We start from the raw sequence: 22894 nt of genomic DNA, 5'->3' as shown, positions 1-22894 counted from the left end.
GCCAGACATGATAATGGCATAGGGGAATCAGTATTAACAAAACAATATCCTTATACTTTAAACCTTGGAAAGCAAGCTCTGGTAAAAACAGTGACTGAAAACATGTTAAAAAATCACTTGAATGCACGTAGTTAAAGCAGACAGAGTTCCCCAGAGCTATTAGTTCCTTAAATTGATTAGTTCCTTAATTACTACAGAAAAGTAGTTGCAGTAACAAAAACTGATTTCTTGGTTAGAAAATTATATTATAGGGTTGGCAGAGCCTCATTCATAACCAAGATTGATTATAATGTAGAAGAACTGGCAAGTACAAATGATATCAACAACTGAAGAGAAATCAGCTTTTGTTACACTACATGTCGTGTATCAATTCAAAGTCATGCCATTCACATTTAAAGACATTCCAGATACATTCCAAAGACCTATTAGCCATGTTGAAATTGACGTACCGATATGTGTTGTTTACTTAGATGTCAAATCAATGTTCAGGAACACTTGGGAAGGACATGTTAAACAGCAGGAAGTTTCATTTAAACATTCATAATTACTTGAGTATTTTTTTGCCGAGTGTTGTTTGCCGAAGCAAAAATCACTTACGTAGGACACATTATAGGGAAAATTCATGTCTAGCCAAGGACAGCAAAATTAAAGTCTTTGATAAATTTCTTTATTCCTAAATATAAACATGGAAAATCATGAGCTTTTTGCAGAAGCATGGCTCGTATTGAAGATTTTCATCAATATTTAGTACAATAGCTGCATTTTTGACAGATTTATTATGAAAACAGGCAAATGTAAAATAGCCAATAAGTCCCAAATAGCTTTATATGAAGCTGAAGGCAATCCTAATGAATGAACCATGTTGGCTGTCCCTGACTTCACTAAACATTTTATTGGCAATTAAAGCTACAGACTTGAGGGAGGGATGGGGGGGAGGGGAGCAGTGGTGTTCCTGTTGCTTAGGGTCCTTTTCAAAGCGACAAAAAGAAATTGTTGGATTATTACTACCCCATTAGACATTTAAAAATTTACAGCTGTTGCAACTGCTAATTTACACTGATTATAATCCCTTGGCCTTTGTAGAGAAATTTAAAATACAAATTCTGGACTGTTTCGATAGAGTTTGTTAATACCAAATGACTTGTTTGTATCACTGGAAAACATAATATAAGTGCAGACACATGATCAAGAATCAAGATGTTGGAACAGTTTTGAGATTAAAAAGATAACAAGAAATTATACATACACAGACAGAATGAGGATGAATGAATGTAATGTTTCTGCTTTTTTTTATAGATGTGTCTTTGTGCATCGTAAAATAACACATATGTGATTTAATGGAAACAAAGTCAAAAGGTCAAACAGCACTACAGATTATCTGCTATTTACTTAAGAAGCAAGTTCTTTTTGCAAAAATGCTCTAGAAAAGACTTTCAGAAAGAGAGAAAATGTGGATTTTATGACCGTTAACTGTTAGACAAGCAGACATGTAGAAACCACAGGAATTGTGATGTTCATTACCTAGCAACAGCCTCTGGCGTCAAGTGTGTTTTCAGAGATGTGAGATGAGAATTGTTAAAGAAGCAGCAGCAGAAATCAGCTCTCACTCAGTCAGTGAGTGTTAAACCTTAAAGCAAAATCAAAAAAAAGTCAGTGAAGTAGTTTCAACACTTGATAACTTTTCAAATATTAGGTCTCCTAACAGTTTCCTGCCTGAATCTAAAATATGGATCCAAAGATCTTCCATCACCCTGTGACTATCAGGAACTGTACCTTGTCAACACAAAGTCAAAGGAACTTGAGAAGTCAATGCATTCTGTCTTCTGAATTTGTACACTTGGTTGACAGGGGTGATCTTAATTTTTTGCATCTCTTTTCCAAATCCATGCTTTCACTGCAGACCTGTACTATCTTATCTTGTTGTTTTTTAATGTGTGTTCGGAATCAGGGGTAAGGTAGTTTAATTCTGCATTGTAGGTTCATTGATAACCAGCTTTGTTACTTGTTTAAAGCATAAGTTTGTTTATAATAAGAAAGTCACTTTTAATTTTTTTGAAGAAAACCTGGTGATAGTTTCTTTTCTTTGAGATAACAGCAGTAAAATTCATTATTTTCACGATAAAACAAAGTAATTACAGTATTGGTATAGCTTATGAAGTAGTGAAAGTTGATTATCGGTGCACACCTCCCGTCAGAGTACATTAATAACATTCCTGACATAGATAAAGTGTCAGAAAGTAATGCATTTAAACTTGCTGATGATACTATGTTAAGTGGGAATAGCAGTTTTGAGCAGGGCAAGGATATTGTGCTAAAATATAGAAAAGCCATAAGATGTAGGAACAGAATTAGATCATTTGGCCCATTGAGTCTGCTCTGCCATTTGATCATAACTGATATGTTTCTCAAACTCATTTCCTTGCCTTTTCCCTATAACCCTTGATTCCCTTACTAATAAAGAACCTATCTATTTCTGTCTTAAATACACGCAATGACTTGGCCTCTACAGCCTTTTATGGCAGTGAGCTCCACAGGTTCACCACACTCTGGCTGAAAAAATCCTCCTCATCTCAGTTCTAGAGGGTTATCCCTTCACTCTGAGGCTGTGCCTTTGGGTTCTAGTCTCTCCTACCAGTAGAAACATCTTCTCCATGTCTGCTATATCCAGGAGTCTTAGTATTCTGTAAGTTTTTATGAGATTCCCCCTTATCTATCCAAACTCCATCGAGTACAGACCCAGACTCCTCAACTGCTCCTCATATGACAAGCCCTTCATTCCTGGGGTCATTCTTGTAAACCTCCTCTGGACACCCTCCAATGCCAGCACACCCTTCCTTCGAAATGGAGCCTAAAACTGTTCATAATATTCCAAATGCAGTCTGACCAGACCCTTATACAGCCTCAGCAGTAGTCTTGTATTCTAGCCCTCTTGAAATTAATATGAACATTGCATTTGCCTTCCTAATTGCCAAGTGAACCTGCATGTTAACCTTAAGAGATTCCTAAGTCCCTTTGTGCTTCAGATTTCTGAAGCCTTTCCCCATTTAGAAAATAGCGCATGCCTATATTCTTCCAATGAAAGTGCATAACTCCACTCTTTCTCACATTATATTCCATTTTCCACTTCTTTGTCCACTCTCCTAGCCTCTCCAAGTCCTTCTGCAGCCTTCATGCTTCCACAACACTACCTGACCTTCACCTATCTTTGTGTCATCTGTAAACTTAGCAACAATGCCTTCAGTTCCTTCATCCGATTGTTTACGTATAATGTGAATTCTTGTGGTCCCAGCATTGATCCCTGTCCAACTCCACGAGTCACTGGTTACCATCCTGAAAAAGACCCTTTTTCTCGCTGTCTGCATTTTGCCAATCATCTAATTCTCTATCCATGCCAGTACTTTGCCCCATCACCATGGGCTCTAATCTTATTTAGCAGCCTCCTATGCGGCACCTTGTCAAAGGCCCTATGGAAATCTGAATAGATCACATCCACCGGCTCTCCTTTGCCTAACTACCCTTACTATGTTACCTCCTTTAGGATTCTAACAGATTTGTTGGGCATGGCCTCCCCTTGATGAAGCCGTGTTGACTCAGCCCTTTTTTAACTTACACATCCAAGTACTCTGCAATCTCATCCTTAATAATGGGCTCTAAAATCTTACCAATGACTGAGGTCAGGCTAACCAGCCTATAGTTTCCTCTCTTCTGCCTCTCTCCCTTTTTAAACAAGGGTACCACATTAACCAATTTACAGTCCTTTGGGACTCTCCCTGACTGCAGTGATTACTGAAAAATCACCACCAATGCCTCCACAATTCCTCAGCTATCTTCTTCTGAACTTTAGGATGTGATCCATCCCGTCCAAATGACTTATTCACCTTTATTCTTTCAGCTTCCCCAATACTTTCTCCTTAGCGATGACCACTACACTCACCTGTGCCACCGACTGTCTAGAAGTTCTGGTATGTTGCTAGTATGTTGCTATACAAAACCCTGGCACACCCACATCTGGAGCTATACAAAACCCTGGTTCGACCACATCTGGAGTATTGTGTCCAGTTCTGATCCCCTCATTACAGGAAAGATGTGGAAGTGTTGGAAAAGGTGCAGAAGAGATTTACTAGGTTGTTGCCTGGAATGGAGGGAAGGTCTTACAAGGAAAGGTTGAGAGAGCTAGGGTTTTTCTCTTTAGAGCAACGAAGGATGAGAGGTGACTTGAAAGAGGTGTATAAAAAGATCAGAGGTATAGATAGAGTGGATAGCCAAAGACTTTTTCCTAGGGTGAAGGTAACTATTACGAGGGGGGCATAGTTTTAAAGTGAGTGGAGGTAGATATAGGGGAGATGTCAGAGGTAGGTTCTTTACTTAGAGAGTGGTAGGGGCGTAGAGTGCATTGCTGGAGAGGGTAGTGGAGTCGGCCTCATTAGGGGCATTTAAGTGGCTATTAGATAGGCATATGGATGATAGTATAAGGTAGGGGTGGAAAAGGAGGTTAGATAGACTTTAGGTTGAGGGTAAAAGTTCGGCACAACATCGTGGGCCGAAGGGCCTGTGCTGTGCTGTGTAGTTCTATGTTCTATAATAATTTTCATCTTGAAGGCTGATGCAAAGTGCCTACTCAGCTCATTTGCTATTTCTTTGTTCTCCATTACTACTTGTCCTCTGTCATTTTTCAGCAGTCCAACACCGACTCTTAACTCTCTCTTACCTTTTATATATCTAAAAAAAACTCTTGCAATCTTCTTTAGTATTACTAGTTAGCTTACCCTCATATGTCATCTTTTCCCCACTTATTTTTTTTTTAGTTATCCTCTGCTGGGTTTTAAAGGTTTCACAATCCTCTGGCTTCCCAAAAATCTTCACCACAATATATGTATGACAGGTTAGGTCAAGGTGGAGTAACAATAGAAAAACAGAATATATCTTAAAAGGCATTAAACATATAATTGCTGATATTCAGAGGAACTTAATTGTATTCAGACAGCAATCAATTAAGGAGGCAAATGGCACGTTGACATTTTCTGTAAGAAAGCTGGACTACTTCAATGAAGAAGTCCTGCTATAATTACGTAGGGTCTCGATGAGACCACATCCGGAGGCCTGTGACAGTTTTGGTTTTCAAGTTTAAATATGGACAAACATTTATTGCAAGCATTGAAGATGTTTTAGATTGGTTCCTGGCACGAAAATATATCCTATATGTCAGGCTGAGTGATTTAAGTTTATGGAGTTTGGAATTTTGAGAGGCAATCTCATTGAAACATACATGATTGAAAGGAGATATTGCACAGTATTCATAGGGTAGACAGTGATGTATCATTAATATCAGCTGAGAAGGAGTATCGGAGAAACATACGGGACTAGAATCTGAAAAAGTCTTAGGATTTCATCCTAGTCCTAGGACATCGCTGGATGGTCTAGAACATGAGGAGCACAGTCTCAAGATAAGGGAACAGTCACTTAGATTGAGAGGAAAAGAAATTTCTTCACTAAAAGGATTGTGAATCTTTAGAAATTTTTACCCCAGAGGATTGTGGATACTCTATTGTTGAATTGTATTTATAGGGGACGGATATAGATTCTTGGTCTTTCAAAGATTTAAGGTGAGGATCACCTGTGATTGTATTGAATGGTGGAGCAGGCTTGAGCAACTCCATGTTATATTCTTGCACTTGTTGCATATATTATGCTCTTAGATAAACCGACAAATACGCACCAGCAGATTTTAATCATTTCTCTGCAAGTCAATGTTTATTCTTTAATTATGCACCACTCACGGGCTCTGTGGTGCAGTGGTAGTGTTTGTACCTCTAAGCCAGGAGTCCTGTGTTTAAGGCCTATCTGCTCCACAGGTGTATCATAACACCTCTAAATAAGTTGATTTGAAAATACTTACATCACTCAGTTCCTCCCATGATTTGTGACTGGGGATTCAATGAAGTAGTGCTGCAGGATATAGATTTTATTTATTTTAAATCCATAGTCAATTAAACAACCCCAAAGGAAATGCATTGATCACACTGTTTAAAATAATTCTTTAACCTCGTAATTATTATTTCAGATTCTTTCACTATCAGTGTCATATCAATTTCAAGGTTATTATTTTTCTATGACGATTACATGAGCAAGTAATTATTGAAGCTGCGACTCGTGATAATATTGTTTAAAAGATATGGAAGGAATCTCATATTATTTTTCTCCATTGTATCTCACACTGATTCTTTTTATTTTACTATTTCCCCAGGTGAAGAGGTGAAAAATCCTCAGAAGTCCATCCCAGTTGGGATTATAGCATCTCTTGTCATTTGCTTCTTAGCCTACTTTGGGGTTTCTGCTGCTCTTACACTTATGATGCCTTACTATCTGCTTGATATTAAAAACCCAATCCCTGGGACCTTTGAGTATGTGCAATGGAGTGCTGCGAAATACTTTGTGGCTGTGGGCTCTCTGTGTGCACTTTCAACAAGGTATGACAATAATCTAATTCGTTCCTCAATCTAATAAAGTTAGTAACAAAATGCACATTTTTAGCATAGCAAGACTCCTATCCTTCAAATGTATTGACATTGCATGCTGCTTCTTGCATAACATTTCCAAGAAATTCATTTATTACTGTATTGATCTGCTTCCATTATGGTGCAACAATAACATTGATGCAACCCTATTAAGTGCCCATGGAGTCTGCCTTATCTAGGAGTGACTATTGTCTGACCTCAAGAGGCCCAACAAACGCTACTTTTTGCGGTTTAATGTACAGATTGCTGATTTTTGTATTATAGCGCTCGAGTACAGTTATTCTATTCCTCTCAGTGTGGTCAGTTAGCTCAGTTGGTTGGACAGCTGCTTTATAATGCCACCAGCTGAGGTTACCATGAAGGCTTCTCCTTTACAACCTCTCTCTTCACCGGAGGTGTGTAGTGACCCTCAGGTTAAACCAGCAAAATAGTTGTCTCACCTACTCTCCAATTGGAGAGCAGCCCCGTAGTCCTTTGGGACTATGGTTATTTTAACTGTACATCATATAATTAATATATGTGTTCTTCTTATACTACATCTACCCATGCCCCCACCTCCCCCCCAGCCCGCTTTCTCTCAACTTTTATGCTAACATGACTTCAATAATTTATTTAAACTATTTACATTCTCACTATCTTCAACATGCACCAAACACCACCATCCCCCCGCCTCTCATATCCAAAAGTCTTTGTCGAATGCTGTTTGTTTTACTGTGGTTCACACAATTGTTTAATGAGGTAATGATCTGCCACCATTTCTGCAATCAGTGTACCATATTGCAAGGTAATGTGGTCCTGTTCTCATTATCCATTTTCTATATATTCAAAATCGTTTGTTCTCAATGCTTTGACAAAAATCTATGCTTTCTATTCATTCTGATGTTCATACTGATATTCAAACAGTGTAACACCTGCCTATATTGCTTTTCTGAGGACTGTATCTTCTGATTTACTATCTCTGATCCAAACATTCTGCCTGGTTCCAAACCTTCTGCCTGGTACCAAACCTGACAAAATCTTCACTCTGTGCCTGGAATTGTACCAATTCTGCTGTTTCCTTTAGTGGCCATTCTGAATTTCTCTCATTCTCTCATGGTCTTGTGATGTTAGACTTAGTCCAAGGTTTTTGCTATAGTAATAGAATTTCCACTCTCAATCTTTTACTCATAAGTGACTCTGACGGTGAACATCCATTACTCAATTGTCTATAGAAGAAGGGGAGAACTCGTAACATGATTGATTCCTGATTCTGTTGTGAATCTCTTAAACTGATCATTCATGAATTGCAGAACATTGTCTGAGACAATCTCTAAAATTGAGAAACATTTGCAGCCTTAAATAACTGCTCTTACTCCACATTTAAATTGTCTTTTTTTTCTACGAGTGCCCTAGAAGCAAACACATGTCATCCTGAACTGGAATGAGTACTGTGCCTAATCTGTGGAAGATAAATCTGTACCCACTATTGTGGGCAATCTGGGATTACAGCATTCAAAGCAAAGTTGTTTCTGTTTTATCTTCTCCAAAGCCTCCACTGTTGAATTTTCTCTAAAGCTCTCAAAGATTGTATGATTATAGTCAGATTTAGAATAAATTTCCCCACTTGGTTGACCATTCCACAAAGAGTTGAACATCACTGACACTCTGGTTGTGGAAATTCATTCATTGCCTTCATTTTCCTGGAATTTACCATGATTCCTTTCGCTTGCATGATATGAGTGAATAATTTAATTCTTATTGTTGCGAATTGACAATTCCCATTGAGCATGAGGGCTATGTTCTGCAGTGGTTTCAGAACTTCATAAACACTGCTCATGCTCCTTTTCAGCACACGAAAGTACGTTCTCCATAATAAAAGATTACTCATGTTCCCTTCAAGCTTTTGAGACATTGCTTGTGGAAATATTTCTGGTACAGATGAAATTCTAAAAGGTCAGTGATTAAAGTAAAATCACCAGACAGCATGATAAAATTGATTGACAACATTGACTTGTAGTCTAGAGGTACTTTACAAAAGCTGGTATTTCCAATTAATTGTACGAAGAGCATACTGTTGGTTAGCTCCATAATCATCCATTATTGAAATTGGTTGGACTTCTCTCTGGACAGCTTTGTTCAATTGTGTGAAGTCTATACATGAACTGAACTCTCCATTAGACTTAGGAACTGTCAATAGTCTTGACACAAGCTTGTTGGCTCTGTAGCAGGTGACTTTGTTACTCACTGCCAAGTAGGACCTTCCTTTTCTCCAGCAAACTTGAAAGGGTTCAGAAAAGATTTACAAGGATACTGCCAGGGTTAAATGGTTTGAGATATCAGAAGAAGCTGAGTAGGCTAAGGCTATTTTCCCTGGACTGTCGGAGGCTGAGGGGTGACTATATACAGGTTTATAAAATCATGAGGGGAATGGATAGGCTGAATAACCAAGGTCTTTTTCCCAGGATAGGGGAGTCCAAAACTAAAGAGCATAAGTTTAAGGTGAGAGGAGAAAGATATAAAAGGGACCTGAGGGGCAATTTTTTCACAAAGAGGGTGGTGCATTTATGGAATGAGCTGCCAGAGGACGTGGTGGAGGCTGGTAAAATTACAACATTTAGAAGGTGTTTGGATGAGTATATGAATAAAGGGTTTAGAGGGATATGGGCCAAATGCTGGAAAATGGGACTAGATTTATTTAGGATATCTGGTCGCCATGAACAAATTAGATTGAAGGGTCTGTTTCTGTGCTTACGTCTCTATGACTCTGGGGGTGTGATACATACCTGAAAGTATATAATGATGTTATCCTGGCATCTTGAAGTAATGTGATGTGATGTTCTTTCTTGAACTTTTCCAGACCTTTACAAAGTTTAAGGGAATTCTTTCTGAAATTCTGTCCTGTTTGCATGTCGTAATATTGCAACCCTAATCATATGTATGCATTTCTACTAAAAATAGCTGCGGCTTCAGTCTTTGAGACATCAAGAGTATTGTTGCTATGACAAGGTGTAGAGCTGGATGAACACAGCAGGCCAGGCAGCATCAGAGGAGCAGGAAAGCTGACGTTTTGGGTCTGGACCCTTCTTCAGAAATGGGGGAGGGGAAGGGGGCTCTGAAATAAATAGAGAGAGGGGGAGGTGATGACAGAAGGCGGATAGAGGAGCATATAGGTGGAGAGAAGACGGACAGGTCAAGGAGGCGGGGATGAAGCCAGTAAAGGTGAGTGTAGGTGGGGAGTTGGGATGGGGGTTGGTCAGTGAGGAGGGAGGGGCGGGTAGGTGGGAGGGAAGACGGACAGGTCAAGGAGGTGGGGATGAGGTTAGTAGGTAGGAAGTATTGTTGATTTCTTTCTGCTTATCGCTAAGTGTGGTAGAGAACTGACCTTGTACCTAAAGATCTGTGCTCCCTTGGACCTTGCAATTTGATGCACTTGGGCTGGACACCTCTTGATTTAACTATGCAACCTGTTGACTAAAATTGAAACAGCTGAGCTGTTGTAAAAAGATAAAGTCACATATCAGATTATGTGGCTACTCCCTTACAAGAGAGAGACAACTGGCAACGGATTAACTTGAGGGTCACCACATCTCAGCTAAAGGGTTGAAAAGGAGAATCCTTCATGGTGACCTCAGCCAGTCACAGGAATTGAACCCATACTCTTCACATCACTCTGTATCACAAGCAGACTTCCCAGCCAACTGAGCTAATCAACACCCTAGCAAAAGCTCTGCTTGCCTTCTTTTGGCTACATCTAAAAATATATGGTTAGACATATAGTTTTTCCTTCTCCATTTCCTGGATTCTTTCTTTCTCCAGAGCCTTTTCAAATAATTAGAATGTTTATGCTGCCCTTGGAGTGATGATATACATTTAAACCTGAAAATGTGCTGAAACTGCTTGGGTTTGAAACATTGAATGCACCCAACTCCTCCTGCTGGTCATTCCTGGCATTCATAATACCGCCATGTTTCACAATGTGAACAACCCAATAGGTCTATTGTATCTGTTCTTCTTACTGCTTTACCATTTTCATTGGCTTTTGTGAGGGTGACAATGGCATCTTGGGACCTACTCAACTGACCAATTTAAATGATGCCGAGGTGTTTCCTTCAATGATGGCCTGATTCTGAGCCCTGATCTCAGCCCGTACTGAGTAGTTAAATACTTGTTCTGAAATCAAAGTCTCTTTTGACTGTAAAACATTCGAAAATGTTTCATTGCAGATGCCTATGATGACCTGATCCCTAATGTGGTCAGCTTTTAGTGCTCCATATCTTCAGCAACTCACTAAGTGGTAAAGATCAGTGAGAAAAGATTCCATGAAGTCCCTTTAACTCTGAGACCTTTGATTAAATCTTGGTTGCTCAATTACGAATTTTCATTTGGGTTAAAATATGCAACAAATGCCTTAAGGATGGACTCGAAGTTTGTAGTAGCTTCTTCTGCCCTCCAGTCTCCCAAGGAGGTTATTGGTAATAGGCCTGACTGTATACTGGAACATACTAAGCTGGTGCTGCTGATCTTTGGCATGTGAAGCACATGCTGTCCTTTCTTTAGGTGTAAATTACTGCAGATGCTGGGATCTGAACTGAGAACAAAAAAAATGCTGGAGATCACAGCGGGTCAGGCAGCATCCATTGGAGAGAAAGCAAGCTAATGTTTCAAGTCTAGATGACTCTTCATCAGACCATTGTAGACGTTGCTCTCTTAGAGTAGATCAGTACCTATTCTGAGTCTGCTAAATATACGATACAATGCAACACAGCACAGAAATAGACCCTTCGGCCCACCAAGCCTGCACCGATTTCTAATTCTTATTTAGACCCACTACATTTTTGCACACATGTGCTTTCTCTGATGAAGAGTCATCCAGACTCAAAACGTTAGCTTGCTTTCTCTCCATGTGGATGCTGCCTGACCCGCTGTGATCTCCAGCATTATTCTGTTTTCAGTTCTGTCCATTCTTGTTTGAACTGCTTCTTCCACAATTTCCTTCATTGATTTCTCTATATACCCTCTGCATTCTCAAACTGCAGTGGCAAAGGCAGTGCCTCAGCTGGTGCTGCCAATCCTTCAGGGTTCCAGTAGACCAATGAACTAGGTAAATCTTTTGGTTTTTTTCCCTTGTACGCAAGAGTCTTCCAACTGTTTCTCTTTGCTCTGTTGAAGTTTTCTGACTTTCTCTCTATGCTGACAGCTTCAGATTCTTTTCCCTTTTGTATTGCTTCATGAAATTTGGACTACAATTTAAATTCATTGCTATATTGAATTCTCCCTCACTGCCTGATGGATTTCATTGACAATGTGGATACAACATTATATTGCTAATTCCTCACAGATTTTATTTACCATGCGGTCTGGGCTCTGTCCTGCATTGTAGAGGCTGTTCTCTTACACTAGACCCGTTCCTGCTCTGAGTCTGCTAAATATGCAACACTGCACAGGAACAGGCCCTTTGGCCCACCAAATCTGTGCCGATTTCTAGTCCTTATTTAGACCCATTACTTATTGCTCATACACATTGTCTATCCCTCTGCTTGCCTCGTGTTCATGTGTCTATCAAGATACACCTTTAATGTTGCTAATGTGGCTGCTTCCATCATCTCCACTGGCAGTGCGTTACAGGCATCCACCACCCTCAGTGTGAAAAATTCTCCCTGCACTTCTCCCCCTAAACTTTCCCCCCTCACCTTGAACTTGTGCCCTCTTGTGGTTGACCTTTCCACCCTGGGGAAAAAAAACTTTATCCACCCTATCTATGCCTCACATAATTTTGTAGACCTTTATCAGGTCACCCTTCAGCCTCTGTCAAACCTCCATGGATGTGCTATGTGGATATTCACTGCCTGTGAGTGTACCTTGAGAGTTTGGGGTCTGCTAGCCACAATGGCAATCTTGACCACTTAGAAGGTCAAGGGTAGCAGCTGCATGCACCACCTGTAAGTTCCCCTCAAGCTACACACCATCCTAACCTAGAACTGCATTGCTCTCTTTCATGATTTCTGGATCAAAATCCTGGAACTCCCGCCCTAATGGTTCTCCTATTATCCTTGGCTGATAATGGTCAACCTAGGAGAATGAATGGTTGCTAATGGGGACCATCAGTGGTTAACAATGGTAGTATGTTATAGCTGGCCATGTGATAGCAGACCATGTGACCATATGACCAGGTCACATGGTCTGCTATCACATGGCCTGCTGTTATACACTACCATTGTTAGCCACTAATAATCCCTATTAATATGCATTCATTCTGCAAAACTGACCGTAATCCACTCCCTTGCCTATCTAACTGTTCTTTGCTCTCAATGGGCTCTATCACCACCTATCGTTTACTCCTTACCCCCTTCCCCCCATCCTATCTTCTGCTCCAAATCCACCTTTTTCCTACCTACCATCAGTTCTGAAGGAGGGTCACTGGACCGAAACACTAACTCTGATTTCTCCCCGTGGATGCTGCCAGACCTGCTGAGCTTTTCCAGCAATTACTACTTTTGTCCCACAGTTTCAGTTGCAGGCTAGACCGTTTAGGACTGAGATTAGGAAACACTTCTTTACTCGGAGGGTGGTCAACCTGTGGAATTTGTGACAATGGAAGGCTGTGGAGGCTGGGCCACTGAGCGTTTTTAAGAAAGTGACTCAATCTTTTAGCATCCAGGGATATGGGCAGAAAGCGGGAATATATAGATGTACATTTGAGATAGAAGATTAGTCATGACTATATTGAATGGCAGAGCAGGTGCACACTCCTGTTCCTGGTATCTACAGTTCATCCATCAGTGCCATCATATATTATTGTTTTTTTCTTAAACATTTGACAGTCAAGATATTTGGTGAGCACTACACATCTCTCACTTCTTTTTGGTTTTAATTCTGATTTATTCCTCCACAGCCTGCTGGGCATCATGTTCCCTTTACCCCGCATCCTGTTTGCTATGGCAAGGGATGGCTTACTGTTTGACTTTCTAGCAAAATTGAGTAAGCGTCAGACTCCAGTTATTGCCACAACAATTTCAGCAAGCATTTCCGGTAAGAGGCATTATTTGTTAACCTTTTAACTGGGGCTGAAAATGTCCATGTACTATGGATCAGCAGATTTTCAAACGATGGAAACACACTCTACTCTCTCTCTCTCAGTATTTGTTACTTTTTCAAATCGATCAATAATGCATTAACAGAAGAATATTTTCAGTGCTGTACTTCCAGTAAAATTCTTGGGCCAACTGGGCTGGGAACAGAAGTGGATGGGGCCTGAAAATACAGTGACATGCCAGTCTCCAAGATGTGGAGATTAGACATGTTAAACAAAATGAACGAAAACAGACCAGGATTTTCAGTTGCCCTGAAGTTCCCCATGTGGGATGAGGGACAGTAAAGGTTTCTGGGGGTGGGTGGAGATAGGCCTAACAGCAGGCCAGGGTGGAGGATGTTGAGGCCTAGATGCTTTCCCTGCCTGCTTGGGTGCAGGTACAGCCCCCAGCCACCTTGTAGATGGGCTCAACACCCCACCCCAACCTACCACAGCTCCACCCACTCCCACCCCCATTGGAACCCTCCCCAAAGGCACTGTGGATGTATCTATACCAGATAGACACCGGTGATTAAAGAAAACTGGTCACTGCCATCTTCTCAAGGTCATCCAGAGATGGGCATTATAAATATCAGAACTAACTGGTGTGCCAGTTTCCTGACTCTGTTCCCAGCACTACTTTGGCCATGGGGCTCATGAAGAACCTTGTTAAAGGCAATTTTAGAAGGCTGGCTAAAATCTTCTAATCTACCTTCAGTTTCTGATGCAGTGGGTGGAGATGGCGGAAAATAGATTGCTTGGAGGAAGCCACTCAGTGTGTAGTTCAGGGTGCTAGAAATCCAGAGACCTGCAGCCTCTCCTTCCCTCCCTCCCTCCAGACCACCTTTGAAAAGGAGCACACTCCCTCCACCTCATCAGTGGCAGCCTGGCTGCTTTTTTGTACTTTCTGAACACACTTTTTAAAAAGTAGCAGAGACAGCAACTTGATGTTGAAATTAACTCTCATTAACTTACTCTTTACTGAAGCCACCTTCTCCTCTGAAGCTGGGAGCTCTCTGATTGGGCTTCTATTTACAAGGACCTGCCTGCTGTGTGTAATCGAACAGGGAATCTGTCTTCTTAACCATCCAAATTAATCACCATTAAAGTCTTGATGAAAGTCTGTTTTTCACCTGGGATCACGTTTAGGATCTATTAACAATTTGCCAACTTTTACTTGACAATTTTAGATCTTGACTGCTGCCATTATCTATTTAGTGAACTTTTGCCAGGTTAAATATTTTCCCCCATATAGAAACACAAAATATTGCTCAAAAGATGTGGTCAGTGGCTAGGATCCTAATCGGTTTAATGTTGCTTGAACTTTTCTCAGTGGAGATGGGAAGCGATCTCAAAGTTCTGTAAATTATGAGATTGATAGCATCTGTGAGAAAGTGTGAGATTATGAAATAGTTTCAAAAGGACTTTGATTGGAATAGACTCAGTGGGCTGAAAGCCCAGCTTTCTCCAAACTATGCTGTTTTCTTAAATATTAAAGAGGCTTAAGACTTTAGAAAGAAAGAAAACTTGAGCACAATCCTAAGTGTTTTCAATATATATTATTTAACCCAAATGCTAAACAAATTATTTTACAATTATTGTCTGCTTTTCTTAGCTGTAATGGCATGCCTATTTGATCTGAAGACACTGGTTGACATGATGTCCATAGGAACGCTTCTGGCCTACACATTGGTGGCAATATGTATCATTATTTTGAGGTAAACATGATGTTTCTAGGTTCTGGGAGTTCAATCTATATGTTCTACCCTTGTCTGAACAGAGCTCCCACATAGCAAGAAAAAATGTTTTTGTTTTGCAACAGGTACCAACCAGATTTTAGTAATAATGTTGACATCGAAATGAATGAAGAGAAACAATGTCAACACACTATTGAGGCCCCAAAGGAATCTTTCAACATCAGCTCATTGGTAATTCCTCTTCAGTTCCCATCACAGCAATCGTCAAGTATTGTTACACATTGTGTGGGACTAACAGGTGAGTACTCAAACGGAATTTTGAAAGTATCAGAGTCACTGAAGAGCCAAAGGTATGGTTAGCAGTGTAATACATGGTTTGTAGCATGGCACAACTTCAGTGCTAACATATCATAGATGGTCCTCCAAGCACCATACAGGGGTGTTTCAAACATATATGGATAGACCCCTTTGGTGTTCAGGCCTGTTTGTTACCACCAGGGCAGGTGTTGCTGCATCTTACTCACTTCTCAGGGACCATGATTTGCATCTGGAGAGATTCCAACCTGAGTTCCTCCTAATTCCACATCAGTTACATTGCCAGGGAGGTCCTTTCAACACCTTAAGATCCTGATTAGCTTTTATACAGATGCCTCATCCATCAGCACCATTAACATTGGACCTCGATGTGAATGGAACAGGAAACAGAGCCATCTTAGTTCCCTACCCACTCTGTTTCTTCTTTTCATTTATATCCAGAAGTGTTCTAATGCACAGCTGAGCATTTTTCTTCCCCACTACCGAGTCACTGGTGTTTTTGTTTCTGCATTATGCTCCACCATGAAATCACCCGTGTTTCCAATTAAATTAACAATTGACGTGCAAAACCTGGGGAAGTGCAATAAGACCAAAGGGCGAGGGAAATGGAGAGAGAGAGGGAGGGGACTAAATCAAAATGCAGTCAAAGTAGGAATTAAGGCACTCCATCCCGTAGAGTGCCCATCCCCCTCTGTAGAGTAACTGAGAGTGTTGGACTCTGTTTCTTTTGAAGCTTGGATTTTTAAATAGAATGTTGTCTATTTTAAACAGTGTTTGATGAAGTGATTAACTTCCACTGCGCAATATTTTTTAGAATACAGTTAATGTGCTCACATAAAATCCCTGCTGGTGCTATTATTAATGCAATAAAACACTCTGGGGAAATCAGACCATTAGAATGCTGTTTCTAAATCATTGTACATCATGAAGCGATTGTAACTTTGTCTTCTAACTTCTCTCTTATTAGTCATGTTAATTTGCATTCTAAGTGCAATGACCACTCTTAGGCTGGATTCGATCATAGCAGCAGAGAGCTGGAGTCTTGGTTGCTTGGTGCCAGTCCTGTTGATATTAGCAGTCACAGTATTTATAATCTGGAGGCAACCTCAAAACCAGAAGAAAGCTTCATTTATGGTATGTTGATGGTAGGAAAAATAAAAGTGAAAATGTTAGTTCAGGAGGATAAGCTTCTTGATTAAACATTTCAATTGCATTGTTATTTGTGTTTGGACTCTCACCAGTTTTATTTTTGGTTGACATATTAGAAAAAGTACCTTTGGAAAAAAGTGACAGCATTTCAGAAAGATAAAGCTATAGGGTAAAGCAATCAAAAAATAAAGTTTTATGGAACCTGTTTTAAGGTGTGACAAGACACCTTCATGGCTGTCACAAGCTAAGTTGGATGTACATACAGACCATGTAGCCCAGAAGTGTGGACCCTGCCACTGCATTGTGATGGGCAAGTTGGGCCGAAGGGCCTGTTTCCATGCTATAGGTCACTTTGACTGTGACCATATTTGTACTTACATAGTGTCTTTCCATTACAACATCAGTACATCTGAATACATTTAATCTATTTATCTTTGGCTTCCTCCTATTTCGCATTTCAATGCTGCCCTCCCACAATATCATTCACAAACACAACACTGCGTTCCACAATAGCACTGAATACACTAGGTCTATCTTACAACCACCTCTCACAATACCACTGCTGTTGATTTACCACACTGCTGGTTCAACATTGGTTGAGTAGAAATTTCTACTTTTTAAAAATTCCTTTGATGGGATGTGGGCACCACTGGCAAGGACAACATAGGTTTTCCATCACTAATTGCTCTTATGATCAGTTGATGTATAGTCATATGGTTAACATATAGCCTTATGGTCTTATGAGCCAACCATTCTGTTATGGACCTGAAATCACACATAGGTCAGACCAGGTGAAAAATGTGAAGGACAACAGATTCCTTCCCTGATGGATGGTACAGTGAACCTTCTCCAAAAATGAAACTGAAACTACCTTTCAATTTCTGATTTGTGTTAATGAATTGAGTTTTTATGAATTAATTACATTTAAATTCTAACAGGTGGGATTTGAGTCTATGATCCCTAGGCCATTAGTCTGGGCCTCTAGATGCCTAATCTAATGGCACCATTACTGCACTACCATCTAATGTGCTTGATCAGCCTTCCATTTGCATCATCAGTTAACTTGAGCTCATCAAAGCCTCTACTGTCCATACCCTAATTCAAACTAAATTCTGCTCACCCATTGTCTCTGTGCTTGCTGGCCTACACTGAATCCCACTCTTTTAATGGATCAATTTCAAAACACTTTAAACATTCATTCATAATTTCCAATGGTTGTACATTCCCCTAAGCAGTAAACTATCCTTTGAAAGTTGGTTCAATAGTGGCTAACAAGAGAAATTTAAGGTAGTATTAGATTAATAAAAGAGATTCCTAATGTTGCCCAAGAGAATAGTAAGCCAGAGGTTTAGGAGGATGTAAAAAAATTGGCAAATGATGACTAAGAAACTTAAAGAAAATGAAAATAAGATAGAAGAGTAAGCTGACCAGAGACACAAAAATATTGTAAAAGCTTCAATAGCTTTGGGGAAACTAGGACACTACCTAAAGTAAACGTAAGTCCCTTAGAGGCAGAAACAGGAGGTAAGGCAATGGGAGACATTAAATGAATGCTTTGTCAGTGTTTTCAAAATAGAAGACAAAAAAATCCCAGTGAACAGAAGGGTCTAGTGAAAATGGGGAATGTTAGGAAATTATGATGTGGAAAGAAGTAGTATTGGAGAAATTAATGGGACTAAAATCCCATAACAGCCTCTGTCTGAGGGTTTGAAAAAAGATCATTGCATTGGATGTCTTGGTTTTGATCTTCCAGAATTCCCTAGAAACTAGCATGGCACCTGTGGATTGGAAAGTATTGAATATAACCCCATTGTTCAAGAAAGTACAAAAAGAGTAAATAGGGAATGTTAGACCAATTTGCCTGACACAGTAGAAGGAAAAGTACTATGATCTACACATAGTGACATGATAACACAATTACATAGAAAATAATAATATGGCTTGGCAGAATGAATACAGATTTATGAAAGGGAAATAATCGTTGATAAAATACTTTTTTTGAGAATGTAACAATTAGGCTAAGTATGGGGAACCAGCGAGGGTAGTGTTTTTCTATTTTCTGAAGAGCTTTTGATAGGGTGTCATACAAGAATCTGTTGCACAAAATTAAGTCTCACGAGCTTGGGAGTAATATATTAACATGTATTGAGGATCGATTAAAGGACAGAAATGAAGAAGGAACAAATATTTAAATTTTGGGTCAGCAGGCTGTACCAAGTGTAGTACAGTAAGTATGGATGCTTAATTTCAGTTATTTATAATCTACAAAGATTTACAGTAGGAATCAGTTCATAATGTTGATGTTAGGATCAAGAAGTGTCATAGCTGAATCACGTTAATAAGAAACTCGTTTCTTTCCCCCACTCTTAACTAGCAAATTTAAGGTTAAGTAAAGATTTACCTTTCTGGAGCTATGACACCCCACACAATGAGCAATTTTATGGTTGGAACCATGTTACAACAGACAAGAGGGGAACAGGTTTGTCCTGGTTTGCTGATAACCCGAAGTTAATTTGGAACGTAATCAGGATATTCAGATACTGAAACACATCCAGAGATGTGCAGGTTAGGTAGATTGGCCATGCTAAATTGTCCCATATTGTCCAGGGTTCTGCAAATTGATGGATTAACTATAGTTAATGCAGGATTACAGGGATAGGATAGGGGGATGGGATGCTCTTCGGAGGGTTGGTGTGAGCTCGATGGTCTGAATGGCCTGTCCCACACTGTAGGGGTTCTATGATCCTGTGATTTATTCAGGTTAATTCAGTAGGAAAGTAATTTTTGGTGGAATATGATGTGGAGAAATGTGAAGTTTTCCAGTTCGGAAAAAAAAGAACATTTGAAAAATGGTGAGAGGTTGAGGAATGTTGAGCACAAATCACAAAATTAACATGCAAGTTCAGTACACAACTGCAGAATCAAATGATATATATTCCAAGGTGAATGCAAATAAGAAACCTTGTTGCAATTTTATAGTGTCTTGTAGGGATTATATGCATGAGGTAGTGGGTACAGTTTTGATAAGCATACTGAAGACGATATTCTGGCCTGGGTCAGAGAGTAACAAAGGTTTGTTAGATTGACTCATGGATGAGGGGATTGTTCTCGGAGGACATTTTGAGTAGAGGCCTACAATCACTGGAATTTAAAAGACTAAAAAATGATCTCACTGACTCATAAATAATTAAGGAATTTGACAGGGCAGATACTGAATGATTTTCCTTCCAGGGAGTCCAGAACTAAGGATTATAGTCTCAGAGATTGACAATTTAGAACTGTGTTATGATCCCAGCTCATGGAATACTGGAGAACTCAGATATCAGGCTTGATAGACCATAAGTTTTCATTTTCTTTTTCTTTGGCATTTACTATGGTCCTCAGTCACTGAACATATTCACAGGAGATTGCCAATGTACTTTCAACAAAATAACATAGAAGTTTATTGTGTACAAATGGAAAATATGAAATATGAAACACTATCCAAGAAGTATTACAAAAATCTTATTATAAATATCAGAGAGAGAGAGAGAGATTTAATGGTTTATACCTCGCTCAATGACCTTATGAACATTCAAACTTCAGTAAAGAGTCACACCTGTCTCCATGCTAAAGCTCCTTGATCAGTTGTGATCCTCCCCTTTTCAGCAAATTCTTGTATTCACTCAATGCCATTTTGTTTGATTAATGTCTCTTTGTGAGACTCTTACGCAAGCTGTCAACTCAGCTCATTTATGATCAGATATGGTTCCTAAAACACATGTCTTCAAAAGCTCTATAGGATGTCTTTCCTCCCTTACTCCTCCACAGCCTTTAGCTTCTGGAGGTTTCTCCTAAGCAACTCAGGATTTGTATCTTTCTGTCTTGAACATTTTGGAAACTGCTAAACTAACAGCATCTCTATTGTTAAAGATGTTTCCTCTCTGACTGAATCTGTATGCCGCTTGACATTTTCCTGGATTGTTCTGATTTTCTGTGTGACTCCTGTTGCTAGGCAGCAATTCTTTTCCTCTCTACGTTTTTCTCTAATACATTGAATAATTCTCTTCAAGGTTTTAAAGACTTCATTTAGATGCACGGAATCAAAACAAATCTCCAAACACCCTGGTTCCACTCACAGAACATATCTAAAATTAATAATAAAAACTATGTTTTCTCTTACTTAGCACACAACATATAACTTGAATTTAAAGTTTTACATTGTTCTTCCACTTTAAAAACCTCGGTCTCAAACAATAATAACATATTGTGAACTTTCATCACAACTAAGTTGGATTTTCTTCACTCAAAGCATTGAAAACCTTTGGAATTTTCTACTTAGAGAGAGCCATGGAGAGCTCAGTCATTGAGTATACTCAAGTCACAGATCAATAAGATTTTTGGATACTGAAGGTATCAAGGGATATGGGTATAGTGCAGGAAAGTATTGCTTAAGTAGATGATCAGCTCTAATCATATTGAATGGTAGAGTCATTTGAAGAGAGGAATTACCTCGTCTTGCTCCTATTTCTTGTGTTCTCTTGTTAGGACTCTGTAGCTTCAAACTTCCCTATCTCTACACTACTATTGGTGGCCACATCTTAGTCTCTAAGACTGAAACGGCTTTCCTAAATCTCTTTACCCCTCTTGTTCTCTACTCCTTTAAGATATTATTTAAGATCTATCTCTTTGCTCAAGCTTTTGGTCACCACTGCTAATATACCCTTTGTAGCTTGGTGCCAAGTTTGGTGGCTTACCCTTTTTAATTTACCTAGGAATGTTGTACTACATTAAGGACATTATATAAATGCAACTTAATTGATTGTATAGCACTACGATTGTATTCAATTGGGTATCATGGTTAGAAGTGATGACAGAAAAAAAGTGATACTTTCAATTATGACAGGTTGCACTGATTTATGGTGACCCTTGTTGCTACTATTTCCTATTATTTGAGATGATGCTGTCTACAGAGACCCTGGAAAGATTATATTTATTTAGATATTAACTGGGTAATTGAAGAATGCCATAAACTTCAGACAGGTATACAAACTTTTATTTTAATGTTTGTGGCATAACTATGTATACAAATTTATCTTCATTAACTACCCTCAGTGGAATGCTTTAATGGTTTGATCATGATCTGAATTATAACAAGGGGCTGCTGTACTGTTAAATGTTCTATACTTCACCACTCTCCAGTCTCGTTCATGTATCCTCATTTGTATGCTTTACTGTACTTTAAAGGTGCCCTGTCTACCATTCCTGCCGATATTCAGTATTTTGATAAACATTTACCTGATGGTACAGTTGAGTGTAGACACCTGGATTCGCCTCTCTGTTTGGACAGCAATTGGTAAGAACCTTCACTACAGTTTGAATGGTTAATATTGGAACTCAGTCAATACCGAAAATATTTTACTTTATTCTAGGGAGCAGCAAGTTATTTCATGGAGGAGGCGATGGCCTAGTGGTATTATCCCTGGATTGTTGATTCAGACGTCCAGTTCATGTTCTAGGGACCCGGGTTTGAACCCTGCCATAGCAGTTGGTGGAATCTGAACTCAATAAAGAATCTGGAAATAAGAGTCTAATGGTGACCTTGAATCAATTGTCAGGATAAACTCATCTGGTTCACTAATGTCCTTTAGGGAAGGAAATTGCCATCCTCACCTGATCTGGCCTATATGTGACTCCAGACCCACAGCAATGTTGTTGATTCTTAACTACCTTCTGGACAATTAGGGATGGGCAATAATGATGGCCTAGCCAATGACACCCTCATCTTGTGAAGAATGATTAAAGAAATTTGAATGATTTTGAATTGATTTGCTCAATCAATGATAATTTCCCCAAACAAATGGAGAAAACAAGTGTAGAAAACACTAGACTGTTAAAGGCTACATTGAGTGACATTTTCTTCAGTAATTTATTATCTTGACTCAGTGCAGATTGTGCAAAGCAATTCACCTAATTCTGGTACTTGAATGTGCTATGGCTCTCCAACTCTTGATATCCCCCATTATATTCTGTGATAAAATTCTCCAGTTTGTAAGCTCAGAAGCCTGTTTCTGAATTGTAACATTCCGAGCAAACTCAGTTCCAAGAGATAACAAAGTGTAGAGCTGGATGAACACAGCAGGCCAAGCAGCATCATAGGAGCAGGAAGGCTGACGTTTCGGGCCTAGACC

The 22894-nt window shown here is 39.5% G+C and overlaps 1 protein-coding gene across 1 annotated transcript in view; it reads left to right on the top strand.

Moving 5' to 3' along the window:
* The window catches only part of LOC109916804 (cationic amino acid transporter 2), a 38340-nt gene that overhangs the window by 11130 nt on the left and 4316 nt on the right, over positions 1-22894 (top strand). Inside the window, exons 5-10 of the mRNA XM_020516553.2 lie at positions 6245-6467; positions 13387-13523; positions 15179-15281; positions 15386-15558; positions 16543-16709; positions 21951-22059. Of these exons, the coding sequence (XP_020372142.2) occupies positions 6245-6467; positions 13387-13523; positions 15179-15281; positions 15386-15558; positions 16543-16709; positions 21951-22059 (912 nt within the window). The remainder of the gene's footprint in view (positions 1-6244; positions 6468-13386; positions 13524-15178; positions 15282-15385; positions 15559-16542; positions 16710-21950; positions 22060-22894) is intronic.

The sequence above is a fragment of the Rhincodon typus genome, chromosome 12 (genome assembly GCF_021869965.1).
Source record: "Rhincodon typus isolate 14 chromosome 12, sRhiTyp1.1, whole genome shotgun sequence".
Classification (NCBI taxonomy): domain Eukaryota; kingdom Metazoa; phylum Chordata; class Chondrichthyes; order Orectolobiformes; family Rhincodontidae; genus Rhincodon; species Rhincodon typus.
This window is presented reverse-complemented; position numbering and strand designations above follow the sequence as displayed.